The 19,043-nt window shown below is 36.9% G+C and overlaps 1 protein-coding gene across 2 annotated transcripts; it reads left to right on the forward strand.

Annotated features, from left to right (window-relative positions):
- The first annotated feature begins 1,691 nt into the window (after positions 1-1,691).
- On the forward strand, positions 1,692-18,575 carry bsdc1 (BSD domain containing 1). Of its 2 annotated transcripts, XM_022685110.2 has the most exons (11): positions 1,692-1,859; positions 3,633-3,690; positions 5,197-5,313; positions 6,199-6,366; positions 8,429-8,483; positions 8,776-8,891; positions 11,005-11,073; positions 11,572-11,656; positions 13,148-13,600; positions 15,082-15,185; positions 17,391-18,575. In XM_022685110.2, exons 1-11 carry the CDS (start codon positions 1,849-1,851, stop codon positions 17,421-17,423), a joined length of 1,269 nt encoding a protein of 422 aa, XP_022540831.2. In that variant the 5' UTR covers positions 1,692-1,848; the 3' UTR covers positions 17,424-18,575. The 2 variants fall into 2 exon arrangements, with proteins under 2 accessions (XP_022540831.2, XP_022540830.2); XM_022685109.2 differs by lacking the exon at positions 1,692-1,859 and having other exon boundaries at positions 3,619-3,690.
- Positions 18,576-19,043: the final 468 nt, after the last annotated feature.

A 19,043-nucleotide genomic window follows, 5' to 3' on the forward strand; every position in this document is an offset into this window, starting at 1 on the left:
TGAGTGGGGTGAGACCAGTGATCTAAACTCCAGTGAAACTGAGTGCTGCACAGTGTGCAGCTTTACCTTCTGAGCAGTGTTTCCTGCTCACAGTGCTAAAGTCCACTTTCACTCACATGCCCTGCAAAACAAATACATCCTCATCACATGTTAAATACAGCAGGATACAGCAGGATGCTTTCAAAACCGGTCTCCACAAATATTTCATGGAAGTGAGCCCAGGTCACGGAATTTGATCATTATTTCAAGCCATAGAACAACTCAAAACTGCTGTTCTTGAATATATGTTTACCTTTTAGACTTAGATGTATACTTGTAAAGATGGGGTTCTTCAAATTTGTTAGAGTACATAATTGTTCTTTATAACAATAGCTCAAGCACGAGTGAATGAAAGGTTCTTTTTCTGAACAGAAATTCTTCAATTACAAGGAGAAACTTTCTGGGGACTTAACTTAAAGTGGGGGGGGGGGGGCATAATATGGCAAACAACATAATAGTCTCAGGGGGACGTCCGCGAAAAATAGTTCACACTTCTACTCTACTTCTACTAAAACTCCTGTATCCAGACTGCAATAATAAATAAAAAAAAACAGGAGGACCAGTGAGTTTTTAGGCTTTCTCGGTCACGTGACATAGCGTTCAGTAGCTCCTCTATTTCCACTCGCTGTTGTGTTTTTACGTGGATCTCAGAGGAATTGTGTGCCCAAGTGTAATTACGATGCATAGCAGTGGACAAATAGTTATTTTATTAAACGTGAGAGATGTGCGTCTGGGCGGCACTAAAATTACCGGAGTCCCACAGAGTTCAGCAAAATACAGTAGATAATTCAGCCTATAATTTTCTCAGTGGACGTCTGAGAAAAACACATACATGGTCGTTCCTGACGGGAATAAAAGCACAGAGGACCCCGCATAAAAGAGAAGATTACCCCAGGACCCCCTGAGAAACTAATGCCGTCCAGACTATCAATGAATGTCTATTTTTTGGTCTATTTTCATACATAAGGGTCACCGGATTATAAGGTGCATATTAAAAACAGTTTATTTGGGTGAGTAAAGCGCTTCCATTTATTTAGAGTAAGCTTAGATTTCCAATATTTTCAACAGCGCGATTAGCAGCAGCACTAGCCATGGTAAGTTATCCACTATGTTATTATCCAATTATTCACTAGTTAACTATCCACCACTTTTTTATCTGTTATCCACTGCGCCACACCAACCAAACTTTATCAGGGAGCCCTGTACTGCATATCTATTTACAGCTATTTTGGACACAGCTTGTTATAAATCATCATAAAGTATTGGAAAGTCCTTGTGTGTGTAAAGTCAACTCACAACACCTGCCCATAGCCTACTTTATAAATTCAGCAAGCCTATGAAATTTACAAGGCTAAATTGATTTTTAATGTGTTTTACAACTTACCTTGTTAAACACAACACTTTGTAATCACTTTAAAATATATATAGCCTTGGTATAACAGTCATTGTGTTGGTTTCGATGGTATTTGGTTGGTATTTCTTTCATTTTCCTCTTTTTTGGAGCAGCAAAACAAAAGACTAGCTAAAAAAAAATGAAACACTGCCATGTTGTCGCGCGTTTCCATCCAAGAGTGGTTTGTCCCTCGTCAGACGCCGTATTCTAATATTAAAACTAATCTTTTTTTAACAGTGCGCGCTTAACCATCTCATTATATTCGTGTTAATCTGTCTATAAAGCTAAATTAGCTAATTTTAGTGAGTTAATAAACTGATTTATGCGCTGTTTTTAACTGAACACCTTATTCCGCTGTGGCGATTCAGCTCCGAGGCTCGGGGTAACGACGACATCGGTGACGTCATGCGTTAAAGATGGCGGAGGGGTGAGTTTTTACAGGCTGGGAATTATTTTTATATCCTAATTAAAACGGGTTTTAGCCGATTGTCCGGACTCCCGCTCCCCGTAGATAAAATGTAGTGACCCTTCTGAACCGGACTCGGTGGCCGGGCCGCTGTGGGGACGCGCGGGGGTCCGGATATTTGTGACAGAAGAAAACCGCAGCGGGTTTGTTTACAAAAATAACGCAGCGCCTTCAGCGGCTAAGCTAACGATTACAGAGCAGTATTACAGGCTTTAAACACCGCTGTTATCCGGGTTACACGGTGTAGTAATGATTTTACAGCGCAGAGTGAGCATAGTCATGCTTTACATTTGGAAATTGGCGACGTTAATCAGCGTTATTTAGTGTAAAGTCATAATTCTACTGAAATTCGAGCTGTGTTGACTCTGCTAGCTCATCTGGCTAGCTAGCTTAGCTTACTAGCTTTGCTAAATTCTCCTAACTGGCTTTTCAGAGGGAGTTCTTTGTCTTAATAATCTAGCTAGCTATACATTCACACTGCTGATAAACTAGCTAGAGCGTTTTATTTAGATGTTAGGTTATGTGTCATCTCTCGCTGTCACGTCATTGTACGTTTAATCTCCTTAGACAGCCATAATAATGCTGTCAAGTAACGTTAGTGTTTAGCTAGCTGACTCTAGCTAGATAGCTTCCTTTAACTTACATTTAGCTTGAATTAAGCAAGTTTAGCTAGCTAACTAGCTAGTTAGTTGTACCATTTAAGGAGATTCATTAATTACGATTGACTTTGCTAACGAGACTCTAGAAATGTTTTATCTGAATTAAATCTCCTTAAAACTTCTTTAATGCACAGTTTAAATACAATATGTGTATATATATATATGTACATATATATATATATATATATATACGTATATATATATATATATATATATATATATATATATATGTATACGTATATATATATATATATACGTATATATATATATATACAATGAGTATTGCAGATTTTAAGAAACATTTAGCCTATATATTGGAATAAATTGTGCAACCTGAAAATGCCATTTTAAATTTGATGAATATTTTTACCATATTGTTCAGCTCTGTCAGGGCGTGATAACAAGCACCACAGGTGGTGTCCTCTATACATTTCATATTGATTCTGACATGAAGAAGAAATATATTGTGCAATAACATTTTGGCCAAATCACCCAGTACCCTATGCTACCTATTAGAAATTTACAAGAAACTCTTGAAAATTGAAGCACAACACAAACAGAAACAGCTTTTTGCTACCTGCTTGTATAGGCAGTAGTCTGAAAACATCTGAAAACTTGAAAAAAACTCAAAGTGATGCGTTTTATTTGAATGTATTCTGACATTAAAATGTGTCGGCTAAAATAAAACTGCTGGACATGTCATTTGTTGTAAGGCCAACATAAGTGTTGTCCACTCAGAAGATAGCCCTTTTGTAAATAGCTTAGACCAAGCCAGGGTTTCCTTAACTTTTTTATGATTCAAAATATAGCCCTGCCCAGCAATATTTTATTTTTGATGTAATTTTTGAAAATTTGTTGTAATTTTTATTTACCACTATCCCTGTGAATTAAAGCCAAATTTTAAAAATGCCTGTAAGCTTTGATACTGTCAAATAAAAATGTGCAGAAGTCCTGAGATGAACAGGGACTGAATTAGCAGTCCACCCCCCAAGAGAAAGGACTGAAATAATTATTTGTGTTATTAGGTATGCTCTGTCTATTGGACTAATGCTCGTCTTTATATGTGTTTTCACAGGGAAGGTGGATGGTGGGGTGGCTGGCTGCAACAGAGCTACCAGGTCATCAAAGACAGGGTGAGTGATTTAATGTAGACCAGTGGCCATTTTCACAGAGCATTTTGTACAGTTGTAGCACTTGGCACCTGACCTCTGCATTTCTTAGAACTTTTTGGACACCATAATATGACAAGTTGATCATGGAGTGCAGACGTTTGATAAACTAGTCACATTATTTAAGAGTTTGTTTCTTTTGTACATTGACTACATCATAAAAAGAAATTAGTACCCACAGTGGACATTGCAGGTGGAAATGATTGTGACAGGAGGCATCTGGTTGAAATTGACTGTGTTAGCAGACAAGAGATTCTGACAGAAATTGCATTCACATTTAATGCAGGACAGTGCAAATAACACTTGCTGCAGAACCACAAGTCCAGGGGGTGGACTCCCCATCTCCAACTGATGGCGTGTGGGCATTAACAGCGGTATTGGCTGCCCTGTCCAATTAAACCACATGTGTGTGTTTAAACATGTTTAAATGGTAAATTGATTTATAAACTTTAGCATATAAATGTTTAATTTAGCGCAATAGCAGCTAAAGGATCATCTTCATGTTTAAGTTTAGCCCAGTATTTGGCCTTGAGGATGATTTTGCTAGCCAGTCTCAAAGTGGTTCTAGGTTAAGAAATCAGATAAGATTGTCAAGATGAGCATTGTTAGTATGCACATTTTGCATCTTGAAGATTTGATTATCCTACCACAGAGGAGTCCAACCTCAGCACAGTCTTATAATATCTCTACTTTTACACATCTTTACAGACTACATAGTTTTAGGTAGGATTAAGGGAAAGGTTGTTAAAACTGCGTGATCTGTATTTTACTATTGTTCATATGTGTAATATTTATATTAATTAAAGCTGATGATCAAAAGTTCTGCGATTTAGGGCCCTCTCTGGTGAGAATGGGTAATTGGACCGAGCATGCGGAAGAATCATTTTAAACTGGGCGGGAGTGATGTGGTCTCCTTTCAGAGGGGATGAATCCGATACCAGGTTATGTTTAGTCAGAGAGAGAGAGAGAGTGCTCAGTCAGAAACTTCACTCCTTTGTTTCTTTGGTTTTACTATGAGTGAATGAGCTACTGAGCTCTGAGTTTCCTCTTCGGAAGTCTCCATTGCTCCACCAGCCGCTCGCGATCAGTAAAACTGAGCCGGATCCTCTTTAGAGGCTGTACAAGTGACGTAAGTATGTAAAGACGCGTGACGTGGCCAGAAGAACTCCCTCTAAAAGCAACCCGACACCCCAGTTTTTAGAATGAAGACTTAGCAGGAATGCTTGTTCCAGGAAACTGGTACCATTAAACACAATATTTTATCCCTTCTCCACTCAGAAATGCTTCTGCTTTCAGTTTTGAAACAAAATAATACGGCTGCTGCTTTAAATAAATATTTCTATAGTTATTTAAACACAGCAAGAATCAGGTTTCCACTAATGCTTTGTTTTTGCCAATCTGTCAAATAACAAAGTGATTTTACTTGTCTTTCTGACCTCTTGCTTATTTCTTTGATTTCTTTTTACGCAGTCATCCGAAGCATATGAGTTCCTGAAGCGGGATTTAACAGAGTTTTCCAACGTGGTCCAGCATGACACAGCATGCTCTATCGTTGCCACGGCGAGCGCCGTCAAGAACAAGCTGGCAGTAAGGATCCTCTGCTTTTACTATGTTATATACTGTATGTGTGACTAAGGCTACATTTACACAGCAGGTAAAAGTGACCCAAATCCTCAAACCCAAATTTTCTCACTAAATCTGATGGTGTGACTAGAACTTTTACTGTGACCTATACTTAATTTATTGTTATGGCAGTCTTCAGAGAGCTCACCCCAAATATTTATGAGGTCTGTTACTTGTTAAGAGGTCGCCATCCCGCCAATGTTTCCCCTACTCACTGCTGTTGTCCATTTCCTTTTATCTCATGGTTATTTGTCCTTCTCTTTGATGTAAAAGTTGCATTAATTCTGATCTGGCTGTTCAGGTGGAGTGACATTGCTGCAAATCAGATATGTATCACATTTCAATACCATCTTTTTGTCAGAAATGTCAGATTCAGTGTTTTTTTTTTTTTTTTGTTATACACACAAACAATAAGCTTTGCCATAGTAGGGTGGGTGATACGGCTCTAAAATAACATCACAGTGTTTCTGGGTACTACTTCAACAAAATATATGGTAAATAAATTGAATAGCAAAACTATCTTTAAACTTATGCCTATTTCCTAAACAACAGCAACTTACCAAGAGTCTGATTTTGCATTAAAAGCAATGTAACAAAATAAGTAATAATGTAATTTAGCCATAGAAATCTATAAAAATTCTAAACTGCATAATATTTAGTGCATGCATATAAACTGCAAATTTAAGCAATTATACTAACACTACTCTTAAAGCTTTTAAGACAGAATACTGCTATTATCACATTATAGCACATTCCTAGTCACGTATGATTAAAAAGATTTTGATTGGGTCATTTTTATCTCCTGTAGTTATTTTGAATCAGGATTCTGAATCTGTGTTTTGTAAACAGGTGGAAGGCTCGTCAGAAACCACAGAGAAGGTGAAGAAAAGCATCTCCAATATTCTGGGCGTGATCACTGACACGCTCGCCCCTCCTCCTGATATGACCATCGACTGTGATGTGATAACGCTGGTGGCCACCCCCGCCGGCACTACGGAGGTGTACGACAGCAGCAAGGTCAGACTGGAGTTTTTAGCAAGCAAATAATAATTAGAAGGCCATCACAGCTTTTGTGTTGATGCAAAGATACAGACTAAGAATGGGATATTGTAAAAATGTTTTATTTTATCTGTGATCAAAATTATCACAGGTTTTGGTGCTTTTGCCATATTGTAAGAATTAAATAACTACAAAAATATTAGAAATATCACCTATTTTATAAAATAAATGCCTTTACTCACTTACACTTACTTCACTTCATTAAGGATACGTTGATTAACAGTGTTTATGACAGAATGTCTTAACTTATTATTATTGGCACTAGTTGACTAGTATGAACTTTTGTTGAATATTCCAGTTCAGTTCACCTCTAGCATTCAAAAATACAATGCTTTTATCTGATGCTCCTAAAAGGCTTATAATGCAATTAAGCCTGCCAAAATAAAACATTTTTTTGGTGGACGATATATTATCCCAGAAATGATTGCAATAAAAGGTATTATTGTCATTTTAAAACTATAGCATAAGAAAGCAATTATGCTATTTTAAATACAACAGCATTTTAAATTATCATAGTTTGTAAAGCATATATTTTTTTTCTTCACCTACTGCAGCCCACACTGTTTGTATGAAGTCACAGTTATTGAAGCATTGGTCATTTAGCATGACTGGCTAAAAAACTTTACTGTTATGTATGTGAACAAATATTCAAATGAACACAGTATATAAAATCACGATTATCAAATATTATTTCGGTCATGTCCATTTATTGTACGATAAGTCGATAATGTGATTGTGACAGGCCTAAATGCAATTTAATCAATTAATTGTTTGTTTCAAATGATTCAATTGCTTCCTCATCACTACCCCTTGAACAGTCAAGGATGTCCAGATAAGCAAAAAAAGTGGAACTGGTAAATCATGTGAGCTGCAGCATCTAAGCTAAGATATCAGACATTCCATCTAACTGTGGGAAAAGATTCTGATGCTGCGAGTATGTAGCATGTGTTCTCACAATTGCGGTGTTCCTTTTTTTAAGAATATGGTCATTTTAAATGTGCTTTATTATAAATGTAACAGCATTATAGATTACCCTACTATGCGATTCATCTTTTACATTTTCACACAATATCCAAAAATAGGATACAGTGTAAAAACAACCAATCAAATCTTACAGCAGCACTAGGTAGGATTTCCTTGATTTTTGATCTTGGTAAAGAAGTAAAATTACAGCTTAAAACTCACAGAAGCGCTCCATTGAGTTGTAATAAGAGGAATAGCGGTGCTCTCATGTCTGTGCCGGAGCTCCTCTGAGCTCAAACCAGACTCTGTAAGTTTTCCGAGGCGGCCGCGACTAACGCTCGCGAGAACTGCGACCTGCTTTCCGACCTTTAGTTCTAACAGTTCTACAAGGACTACTGGTTCATTTTTTACAAACTAACATACAGACACTCTGGCAGAAGCTGGAAAGAGACCGAATTTGTCTGTGAAAGCCAGAAAACGAGAAAGAGAAACTAATCCGCCTGAAATATTTATTACACTCTACAACTGTAGGGGGAGCCCACAAGCACAAAATCTCAATCCTACCTAGTGGAGCTTTAAATAAACTTGGAAAGCGGCTGACAAAAAATTACTTATGGCTAACATAGAATAAAACCAAGTAGTGTATATTGTGGCTGTCCAATAAAAACAAGTATCTCCAACCTACTTAACTTTTAATGGAAGTCAATGTAAAAAGGGTTTTTTCCAGGTAATTCTGAAGAATTTCTATTGGACCATTTATCAAGATTTTTTGACACAGTGTAAGGGACAGCGTCTGTGTTCATGCAGTACACTAAAAATCAACAAAAATGAAGATACTTGTTTTTCATTGGACAGTGACGATATTTAAACAAATGAAGGGCAAATATATACTTTTTAAAGTAATTTCCAACCTGAAGGATTTAACATTTTTTATGAGATATTCATTATGAATAACATTAACACTGTTGAATGTGTTTTAGCAGCAGTCATTTGTGTTGGTTTAAAGATTTAAAATAATTTGAGTTGGCTTTTTTTTTTTCTTTTTTCTTTTTCCTAGGCCCGTCTCTACACTCTTCAGGCAGACCCGGCTACATACTGCAATGAACCTGATGGTACGTTTTTCTCTCTCTCTCTCTCTCTCTCTCTCTCTCTCTCTCTCTCTCTCTCTCTTTCTCTTTCTCGCTCTCTCTGGCTCTCTTTCTCTCTCAAAAGCATAGCATCCCAGATACCAAACATATGTTTTTTTGGCCAGCTGCAGCTGGGATCTTTGATAACATATGTTGATTAGAAATATATGAACTATTCATATAAACCAATGACTGTAGAAAACACGCCATTCATAAGTGAATTCACCACATGTAGTTAACTAGTGTAAAACTAGTTATTTATTTTAATTTATTTCAGGTCCTCCAGAGCAGTTTGACACCTGGCTCTCCAACTTCAGTCTGGAGGAGAAAAAGGCCGAAATATCTGAACTGCTGGTGAACAGCCCCTCTATCAGAGCCCTCTACACAAAAATGGTATGATTATGTTTCTCCTATGTGCTTATTTTCTTTATATTATGTCAATTTGAGCTATTTTTACTGACTGTAACCTGTTCAGTATTTTGATTGTGTATAGAAATGTTATTTTAAAGTAACATTACAAATTCTGTAAAGTTCCATATTCTGTATGTTGTGGATGTCTAAGGCTGAATTATGGAGAAATGTTCCATATATTTCTATATACATAAATATCAATGCATAAATATATATATATATATATATATATATAAAATAATAATAGAAATTGTTACTACAGCCACTCATCATGCAGAGTATAACGTTTATTTTCAGTCAAAAAAGCCTGCTCTTCCAGAGCTACATGAAAACACCAAACAACTGAATAGATCAGCTGCTGTACTGATCTATCACTCCTTTATGTGTATTATTGATTTTGGTAACACTTTACTTGGATGGTCCATTTTATGGCCTTGTTAATGCTCAACTGACATTCAACTAACACTGAATTGAATGTCCATTAAATTTAACTTAACCCTTAACGAATGGTTCAAAATAGATCCTAACCCTACACCTAACCCTAACTTAAACATTAATCAACCCTAAAATTGAACCCTACACCTAACCTTAACCTTAACCCTTAATCAACCCTAAAATCTAACCCTACACCTAACCCTAACCCTTAATCAACCCTAAAATCTAACCCTACACCTAACCCTAACCTTAACCCTTAATCAACCATAAAATCAAACCATAACCCTAACCTTAACCCTTAATCAACCCTAATATCAAACCCTACAACTAGCCCTAACCTTAACCCTTAATCAACCCTAAAATCTAACCCTAACCTTAACCCCTAATCAACCCTAAAATCAAACCCTACACCTAACCCTAACCTTAACCCCTAATCAACCCTAAAATCTAACCCTACACCTAACCCTAACCTTAACCCTTAATCAACCCTAAAATCTAACCCTACACCTAACCCTAACCTTAACCCTTAATCAACCATAAAATCAAACCCTAACCCTAACCTTAACCCTTAATCAACCATAAAATCAAACCCTAACCCTAACCTTAACACTTAATCAACCCTAATATCAAACCCTACAACTAGCCCTAACCTTAACCCCTAGTCAACCCTAAAATCTAACCCTACAACTAGCCCTAACCTTAACCCCTAGTCAACCCTAAAATCTAACCCTACAACTAGCCCTAACCTTAACCCCTAATCAACCCTAAAATCGAATCCCTACACCTAACCCTAACCTTAACCCCTAATCAACCCTAAAATCGAATCCCTACACCTAACCCTAACCTTAACCCCTAGTCAACCCTAAAATCTAACCCTACAACTAGCCCTAACCTTATCCCCTAATCAACCCTAAAATCAAACCCTACACCTAACCCTAACCTTAACCCCTAATCAACCCTAAAATCTAACCCTACACCTAACCCTAACCTTAACCCTTAATCAACCATAAAATCTAACCCTACACCTAACCCTAACCTTAACCCCTAATCAACCCTAAAATCTAACCCTACACCTAACCCTAACCCTTAATCAACCATAAAATCTAACCCTAAACCTAACCCTTACCCTAACCTTAACCTAAACTTAAAATCTAACCCTAAACCCAATCCTAAAATATTAAAATAAGCGTTTGGATTAGAGTTGAATGTAGGGTTATATTCAATAGAGAATCATTTACCTTCACCTTTTAGTTCACTTGCATTTAATAGACATGTAGTTGAATGTTAGTTGAATGTCAGTTGAGCATCAAAGAGGCCATCAAATGGACCATCCAAGTGTTACCTTGATTTTTTCTTATTTTGTTCTTATTTATTAATTTCTGCTTTTTATAAAATACTTTTGATAAATGATCGTAATGTTAAGTATTTTATTATTTTCAACCTCTTTAAATCATCCCCTACTGATAATGTGGTGCTAATTTGTGGTAGCGGGACTGAATTGTACTTTACATTTAACTACTCATCCCTGCATACACTAGTGTAAATATTTTTGTTTATTTATTTAGTTAACATCTCTGTATGTATCTTACTTTGTATTGTTTGACATCCCTTGATTCAATTGTTTGTATGTTGATTTGTTATGTGTGTTTAATCTTTTCAGGTGCCAGCAGCAGTGGCTCACTCTGAGTTCTGGCAGCGCTACTTCTACAAAGTATTTCAGCTGGACCAGGTACAGTTTCTTAGTTTCTTGGTTGTGACTTGCAGCAGTTGATCAATTTATTGGGTTTATTACTTGGGATGGGATTTAAGCTAAAAGGTTGCCCAGTTTAGTTAAAATGAGCCACAGAATAGTAGTCTGTTCCAACACAGCCATTAAGTATGTACTCCCAAATCCCTTTATAAGAAATGCTGATCACAATAGGAAACACGCTGCAGCTTGTAGATTGGAGAAGTTTGTTAAGTGCCGCAAGGTGGTCCGGTTCCAGCAGGCCTTTGTGACCGAAATGCAGAGTTGGCACGGCCCGATAAAGAGATTCCATTAATAAAGCATTGGCCTTGATTCCTCTCTGCACTCAGCAGATTTTCCCCCCACTAGCTTTAGAAAGAAAACTGGAAGCAAACCAAATGTTTGTGGGGATTGTCATGTCTGTGCCTCTGTGTGCCAGTAGTTGGCTTTGTGTGTGTGCAATGATGTAGACAGCCTGAATATATGTGTGTGTCTCAACAGGAGGAGGCCAGGAGAGTGGCGCTGAAGCGGAGAGCAGAGGAGACCTCTCAGTCTGAAAGCTTGGGTTGGGAGGAAGAGGAGGAAGGTGTGGCGTTTGTTGCATTTTCAGTTCCCTCACTTAAAAGTTATAAATGTTGAAATCAAAAAGCTTCTCCCTACAGCCATGTAATTAGGGTTGCACTTCGTCCAAAGTTCCATTTTCCAACAGAAAACACAATACTAAGAGTTTACTTTCCGACATTGTGTGCATTCAACAGTCCACAGTGACTCATTGTGGGACGCGGTTATTGTGAGTGGTGGCATCTGGCTAGAATTTCCAGTGCAAACAGACAAGAAATCACATCCACATTCAATGCAGGAGACCCCACTCACATATCCCACAGACCAGTGTAGCATTCTTTAAGCTTCAGTGAGATATGTCAAAAGGTATGGGACGTGATACAGATTCCCGTCTCATGACTTTTGTCACATACGTGTATATCTTTGAAGCTCTGCATATTTTTTGCACTATAAGGCGCACTATCAATGTACATCTATTTTCATAATTAAGGCGCCTCGTATTATAAGGCGCATTATGTGACACTAGTGACACAAGAAACAGGGGAGTCGCCATGTCTTCCTTCTAATTTAGCAGGTCTCACCACAGGGTTGTAGCTAAGCTAAGCTAAGTAAACAAAATTCTAAAAAAAAAAAAAAAAACTCTTTTAAAGTCAAACAAGTGCTGTATGTTTATCTACACAGATTTCTTTCTTGAAATTTGTTTATTTGGGTGAGTAAAACGCTTCTCTTTATACAGTAAGCTTAAAATATCCAGATTTACTGTAAGGATGGGTGCGGCAGCATTAGCATTATCAGCTAACCGCTAGTGCTAACACCCTGAGTGTTTTGATAAGCCAGAATGAAATTAGCTAACGGATCGTCCCACGTAGCTTGTTTTAACATGGTAAACGCTGAGGCTACAGGCCGATATACTCACCTCTGAATAGCTAGCGAAAGCGCTAGCTAATTATAGGTATATAAGTATAACATTGCTCCCAAATTCCAAATAATAATGAGTCATTTAGAGCATTCATTTGCAGAAAATGAGAAATGGCAAAAAAGACCAGACCTCAAATAATGTAAAGAAAACAAGTTTATAATTATAAAGTTTTAAGAGTTTAGAAATCAATATTTAGTGGAATAACCCTGGTTTTTAATCACAGTTTTCATGCATCTTGGCATCATGTTCTCCTCCACCAGTCTTACACACTGCTTTTTGATAACTTTATGCTTTACACTCCTGGTGCAAAAATTCAAGCAGTTCAGTTTGGTTTGATGGCTTGTGATCATCCGTCTTCCTCTTAATTATATTCCAGAGTTTTTCAATTTGGTAAAATCAAGGAGAAACTTCATCGCTAAGTGGTGTCAGAGATTTATATCCAATTTAAGGAATACAAGTGTGACAAAACGCGGCTAGTAGCATCTCAGTCTTTTTGTCCATATTGTAAACACTTTGTGTTTGGTATATTTTGGCCGTATATTTTATATGGTTTTATCGCAGCACTATTAACAACCCTACCATCAAATCTCCCCTTAGATGAGTTCCTTGGGGCCACATCTATGTCACGCTTGGACTTCACACCACCCCTTGAAGAGTCTGCACTCCCTACCGTAACCATCGAGACCCCCAGCGCGTCAACAGTCTCGCCTGTTGATGTCATGTCTGACGTAACTCCCTCAGTGAGCAGCGACAGCATCAGTCTCCCCACTCAGCTGGAGAACCATCCCGAGCAGTCTGTGAGTGCCAAGAGGCCCACGCCCACTGAGGAGGTCACCCTCAAGCTCTCGGAGGCCCGGTTAGAGGCTGCAGAGGAGAAGCAGGCGGCCCCGGTGGTGACCCCTTCACTAGCGCCAGAGACAGAACAGAACCCTGCTGAGAACAGCACTGCCAGAGCAGGACAGACCAGAGAGGACGGACCACAGGACCTCCGAGTGTTCGAGCTCAACTCTGACAGCGGCAAGTCTACGCCCTCCAACAACGGCAAGAAAGGTGAGGGAGTGGGATAAGCTCGGGCATAATGAAACAAATTAAAGCCATTTAAGCGATAGTTTGGGTTTCAACCTTACCACAAATAAAGCTGATCACCCAAGACCTGTTTGGTGGGGTCATGGAAACTCATAGCCTACCAATTAGCATTGTGCTAACCACATGCTGACATTGTCAGGCTTGCCTCAAACTATGTCAGACTGTTCAGTAATCTCTTGTAATCTCAGTAATATACTTGTTTATGGAGTTATCTCCTCCCACTGCATAGAAAAAATAAAAATCTGCACATAGATGTAAGGCATTGGCAGCTTCCCAGCCACATCATGTAGGTTAATGAGTTTATTTTAATGAATAGGGATGAATTGCTAAGTAAAAGGAGTTCTTTAAATAAAAGTTATAAAAAATATATAACAATGTATTAAATTATTACACTGCAGTGAACATGAAAATACAAAACATTTTTTTTTTTGCTGAATATATATTTTTTACTTTGTGCATTGCAGTCAGAAAACAGCATTCTTATATATTTTCTTCACTGTAACATAATTCAGGTCTGAAAGAGTAAATCGTGGTTGCTGCTATGATATATTTGTAAATTCGATATTGGTAATATAATCGCAGCAGAAAATTTGCCCACAATGGATGTATGTACCTACAAACTTCCAATTTGCAATTACAAGTTCTGTAAATAATGTATATTTAAATATAGAAAATATGTTAAAAATGATCAGTTATTAAAGCATTTTAAAATCTCTCAGTTAAAACTCAATATCTCAACACATTACAATATTTTATGCATTCATTTAGGCTCTAGTCTGCCGGACCTAAACCACAGAACACTATTAATGCTGTCCTCTCACAATAACACAGGAAGTACCAACATTCAGAACTAGGGGTGGGCAATATTAAATCGTATGCAATATATTGTGACACAGAAATATCATGATATTAAAAATCCATATCGTGATAATAGGGCTGTTCTGTCTTAAAAGTAGTCTATTATTTACTGTGAAGCTTTAGGTGTATTTATTGTATAATTGTTTTAGTTTGCAGTTTATATGCAATCACTAAATATTCTGCAATATTTTTTGCTTCATTATATTATTTATGCTATATTATTTATTTTAGTTAAACATTTATTCTGAAATATTGTGATATTATTTTAGAGCCATATCGCCCACCCCTATTCAAAACTACGTTAATAATGATTTTCATTATGATTAATCACAGAATATTGTGATGATTATTATATATAAATATGATAACTTTTTTCCAGTTAATAAGAAATAAACACGTTTTAATACCCATGATTTCAATACAAACAGTAAATAAGCAGGTGTTCCTATACTTTTGTTAGCATATGTCAAAATGAAGAAAAAAACATATTTGTAAGTTTTGATGTAAAACAAATGTTTAAAATGTGTAACCAGCAGGTGGCGTAGTTCTGCCATTACCCCACCTCAAAGCAGTCTGTATCTTGGCAGGTTCCAGTACTGATGTTAGTGAGGACTGGGAGAAGGACTTTGATCTGGACATGACGGAAGAGGAGGTCCAGATGGCTCTGTCGAAAGCTGATGCCACCGGAGAGGTACCCCTGCTTCCGTCTATTAACAATTACAATAACTAATAGTTCCGGTGTTTGTCTGACTCTCGTATCCATAGTAACTTATATTTTAATTGTGCTTTACATGTAGGAGAATACAGAGCTAGAAATATTAGCCCAATAACTGTTGTTAGAGTAGAATTTTATCACAAGGAATGTAGTGATTTTACCCACTACTCTAACCTCAACCAGCTAAACCCATTTCAAACATTCCACCAGTCAGAGATCACATAATTTGCATGTGATCTCAGAGGTTTTATGTTACTATTTAAGCTGAAAGCTTAAGATAAAAAGAGGCAATAAATTAAAGAATATTTAAAGTTTCATGTAGGTTTAGATTAGATTAGATTAGATTCATGTGTAACGTCATTGTGCGGAGTGCAGGTACAAAAAGCAGTTGGCATTTAACCAGAAGTGCAAAACAGTAGAGTAATATTTACATAACATGCAGGAAGTAACCTTCGCAGTCAGTGCAGTGGGTATAATCGGTACAGTATTTTTTAAGGGTAGTGCAGATTTATATATATATATATATATATATATATATATATATATATATATATATATATATATATATATATATATATAATATACAGAATGGGTGAAGGGACTGTAAATGTAGATTGTATATCGTTGCTGTCCTATGAAAAACACTTATCTCCATTTTTGTAGATTTTTATTTTACTACATAATTCAAACAGACAAACTGTCCCTTACACTGTGCCAAGATTTCTTGATGAATGGACCAATAGAAACTTTTCAAAATTACCTGAAATAAACTATTTTTACATTGACTTCTCTCTCCTGTAAAGTTGCTGTTTTGCAGATAAGTGTTTTTCATTGGACAGCGATGATATACTGTGGGAGCAGCTTATGTAAAAAAAAAAACATCTTGTATGTAATATATAAAGTAACTTTTATTTTTATAAAGATAAAAATAGTTCAATACTACACTGCAAATATAAAGTGTACAGTAATTACTAGGAAATAGGGCTGACACAAACCAGAAATTTCTGTCACCTTGTCTGGAGCATGCCAGTCAGTATTTACCTTATTGAAAAAGATAATATCTTGCAATTTGTACAACTGTGGGCATTCTTAAGCTGTTTTTTGAGCAGAGATGAAGAGATAAAATACCAAAAATCCAGACTTGAGTAAAAGTACAAGTGCTGAATCAAAAAAGTGACTTCACAAGAAGTTATAGTGTTTCTTTAAACACCACTAAAGTGGAGCTAAGTGGAAGTACTAAACAGGGTTCATACAGTCATGGAAATAACTGGAAAAATCATGGAATTTGAAAATAGCTATTTCCAGGCCTGGATAAGTTTTGGAAAAATAAAAATACACAGAAAGTTTTAGAAAAGTCATGGTAATTTGGTCTACAAATATTTGTTTTTATCATTAACAGTTGTGTGTCAGATTAATTTTAGGCCTACTATAATTAAATTTGATTATACTGTCAGTTGATTTTTGGTTTTATTGTCCATATCTGCACTGTTTTAAAATTCGTATGGTCAAGGAAATTTGCCTTGAAGGCATGGAAAATTCATAAAAAATCCTTGGAGATTTATTGGTTAAAAAGTGTATAAACCCTGACTAAAGTACTTAACATTTTTGGTACTTAAGTATTAACTGTAAGTTGTTTATTGGAAAATGTAGTACTGAAGTACTGAAAGTAAAAATACAGTACTGTTTTATGTAGTTATTACATAAGTGAAAGGCAGAACAGGAGCAGCAAGATCTTCTTGTAAGATGAGCTTGATCTCTTGATTCACTCAATGATTAAGAGCTTTATCCAATCAGTGCAGAGCATCTACCACTCTGACTTAAGTAATAATGTGGGTTTAAAATAATTCCTAAATTTTAATAATTGTAACAAGTTACAGTGCAGCACATGAAAAATGTATCTGAATAAAAGTATTAAACTCATCCAGATATGTAGTATAGTAAAAGTGGTATTAGAAAAAAAAAATGCTTCAGTAAATACAGATAGTACATAGTATTATTAATTTCTTTTCCTGAGAACAGGTCTCATAATTGTTTATCGACTTTTCATACAATAAATAAAAATTGTAAAAGATATTAAGCTGCTCTGCATGCTCTTCGCAAGGTCATTCCATAGTATACCATAATAAACACATCACTCTGTTCTCTAAAAAGTGAATTTATTTTATTTGATATTTCTTCTAGTTTGAAGACGAGGACTGGGAGAACTGGGACTGAAGTGCTGAAGCTGTGATTGCTGGCCTAACACTGATGCGAGACTTCACCGTTCCTGAACGAACCATGCTTTAACGTCTCTCAACTCTTAGTCCACGCCCACACCTTCTCATTCAGCCAATCGGAAGAGAAGAACGGCTCCAGGCTCTGCTGACTGGGTGGCTTCCAGCCAGTGAAATTTAGTTCAGAGCTGAGCTCATTAAAGTAAATATCCACCCAGCAGCTATGTCGTGTTATACATTTTCCTAAGGTAATAGTTGAGCTGTTTTGGGGGGCTAGATTGCTGTAGAGCAGATGCCCCGCTCTAGAAATACGGATGCTTAAAGCTGAGCAGGACACAGGATTGGGGGGAAGGTGGTGCACGTGCTTAAATATGTGTGTCAGAGACGGTGTCGGGGAGGGGAGAGAGGGATCAGGCGATGCCATTTAAGCTTACAGTCTGTAAAAATTGTTGTACTTTTATTGTAGGAGTGGAGGGGAACAATAATTAACCTTCTGCCATACTCTGTTATGCTGCTTGTCACTTCTTCTAGGATTAGAAAATAATCCTTCACATGAAAATATATGTCATTTATGTTTCCCATTTTGTGTTCTATCTTGGGCTTAATGTCAGTTGGCTTTTTTTGTTTCTTTGTCTACAAAGTACTAACATCTCTAATCTTATGCAAGTGATGTTGTTCAAAATGGAGACGCACGTTCATTCAGCCTTTTCGGAGAGGACTGTCGCACTTTCATTTCGGATCAGAACGTGGCTACCTGCGCTACATGGCCTTGTTCATTGTTGTGTGGAATGGGGGGGGGGGTTCTATTTTGTCACACATTGGGGGAAAAAAAAAATATCATATTTGACTAAACACAACCAGTCCTTCCTGTACATTGTGATGTGTTCTGTCCTTTTTCCACTTCTTTATCAGTCTTGAATGTCCTAAATGAGGTTCTACCTTTCCAGGGCTAACACACGCAATATTTACTTTCTTGCAGGTTCTGCTCTGTGTATGAAGTTAAGCTGTATTTGGGTTTCATGTAGCTGTAGCGAATGCTGAAGTTTGTAACTATCATTGCTGTGCACAAAAGAGATTTTCTTTATTTTTCGCTTTTCCAACTTGGATAATGGTAATTTAATGAATTCCGGCAATTATACACTACTAGATTTCAGTTTGGGTTTCTTTCTTTCGCTCTCCTATACACACTAATCCAGCTATTAAAAGCACTGATAATGGGTGATGTGAGTAACACTGATTATCTTATTATTATGAGTTCTGTTCACACAAAGTTCTACCCTTCAACCAAAAGAGAGAATCTTCTTCTGATTGGTTACACGGACGGAGGAGGAGGGTCGACGTTCTAGAGTGAAAGCCACATGTATGTGAAGATCTGTGCAAATTGATTATTTTTGCATCAAATGATAAAAACTTCACAATGATTTTTATCAGGATTTTTTTTTTTGACCTATAGTTTTTGGTCTTCAGTATTTTGGTCCCATCCCTTTAATAGTAATCAATATTTTCACCTTACAAGCCACATTTGGCTATCTTTACGGTTCACATTCATAAATGTAAGTATCTGTATCTGTGTGTAGTGTGAACAAATCTGTCCCTGAAACACAGCCTCACATGAACACAT

Source organism: Astyanax mexicanus, chromosome 7, assembly GCF_023375975.1.
Source record: "Astyanax mexicanus isolate ESR-SI-001 chromosome 7, AstMex3_surface, whole genome shotgun sequence".
NCBI lineage: Eukaryota > Metazoa > Chordata > Actinopteri > Characiformes > Acestrorhamphidae > Astyanax > Astyanax mexicanus.

What these genes read in the sequence shown, in the direction of transcription:
- bsdc1 (XM_022685109.2), top strand. Translation starts at nt 3,619, where the DNA reads ATGTGTTTTCACAGGGAAGGTGGATGGTGGGGTGGCTGGCTGCAACAG. An exon ending in ACCAGGTCATCAAAGACAGG is followed by an intron (nt 3,691 to 5,196) that starts GTGAGTGATTTA and finishes CTTTTTACGCAG; the next exon opens with TCATCCGAAGCATATGAGTT. An exon ending in TTGGGAGGAAGAGGAGGAAG is followed by an intron (nt 11,657 to 13,147) that starts GTGTGGCGTTTG and finishes ATCTCCCCTTAG; the next exon opens with ATGAGTTCCTTGGGGCCACA.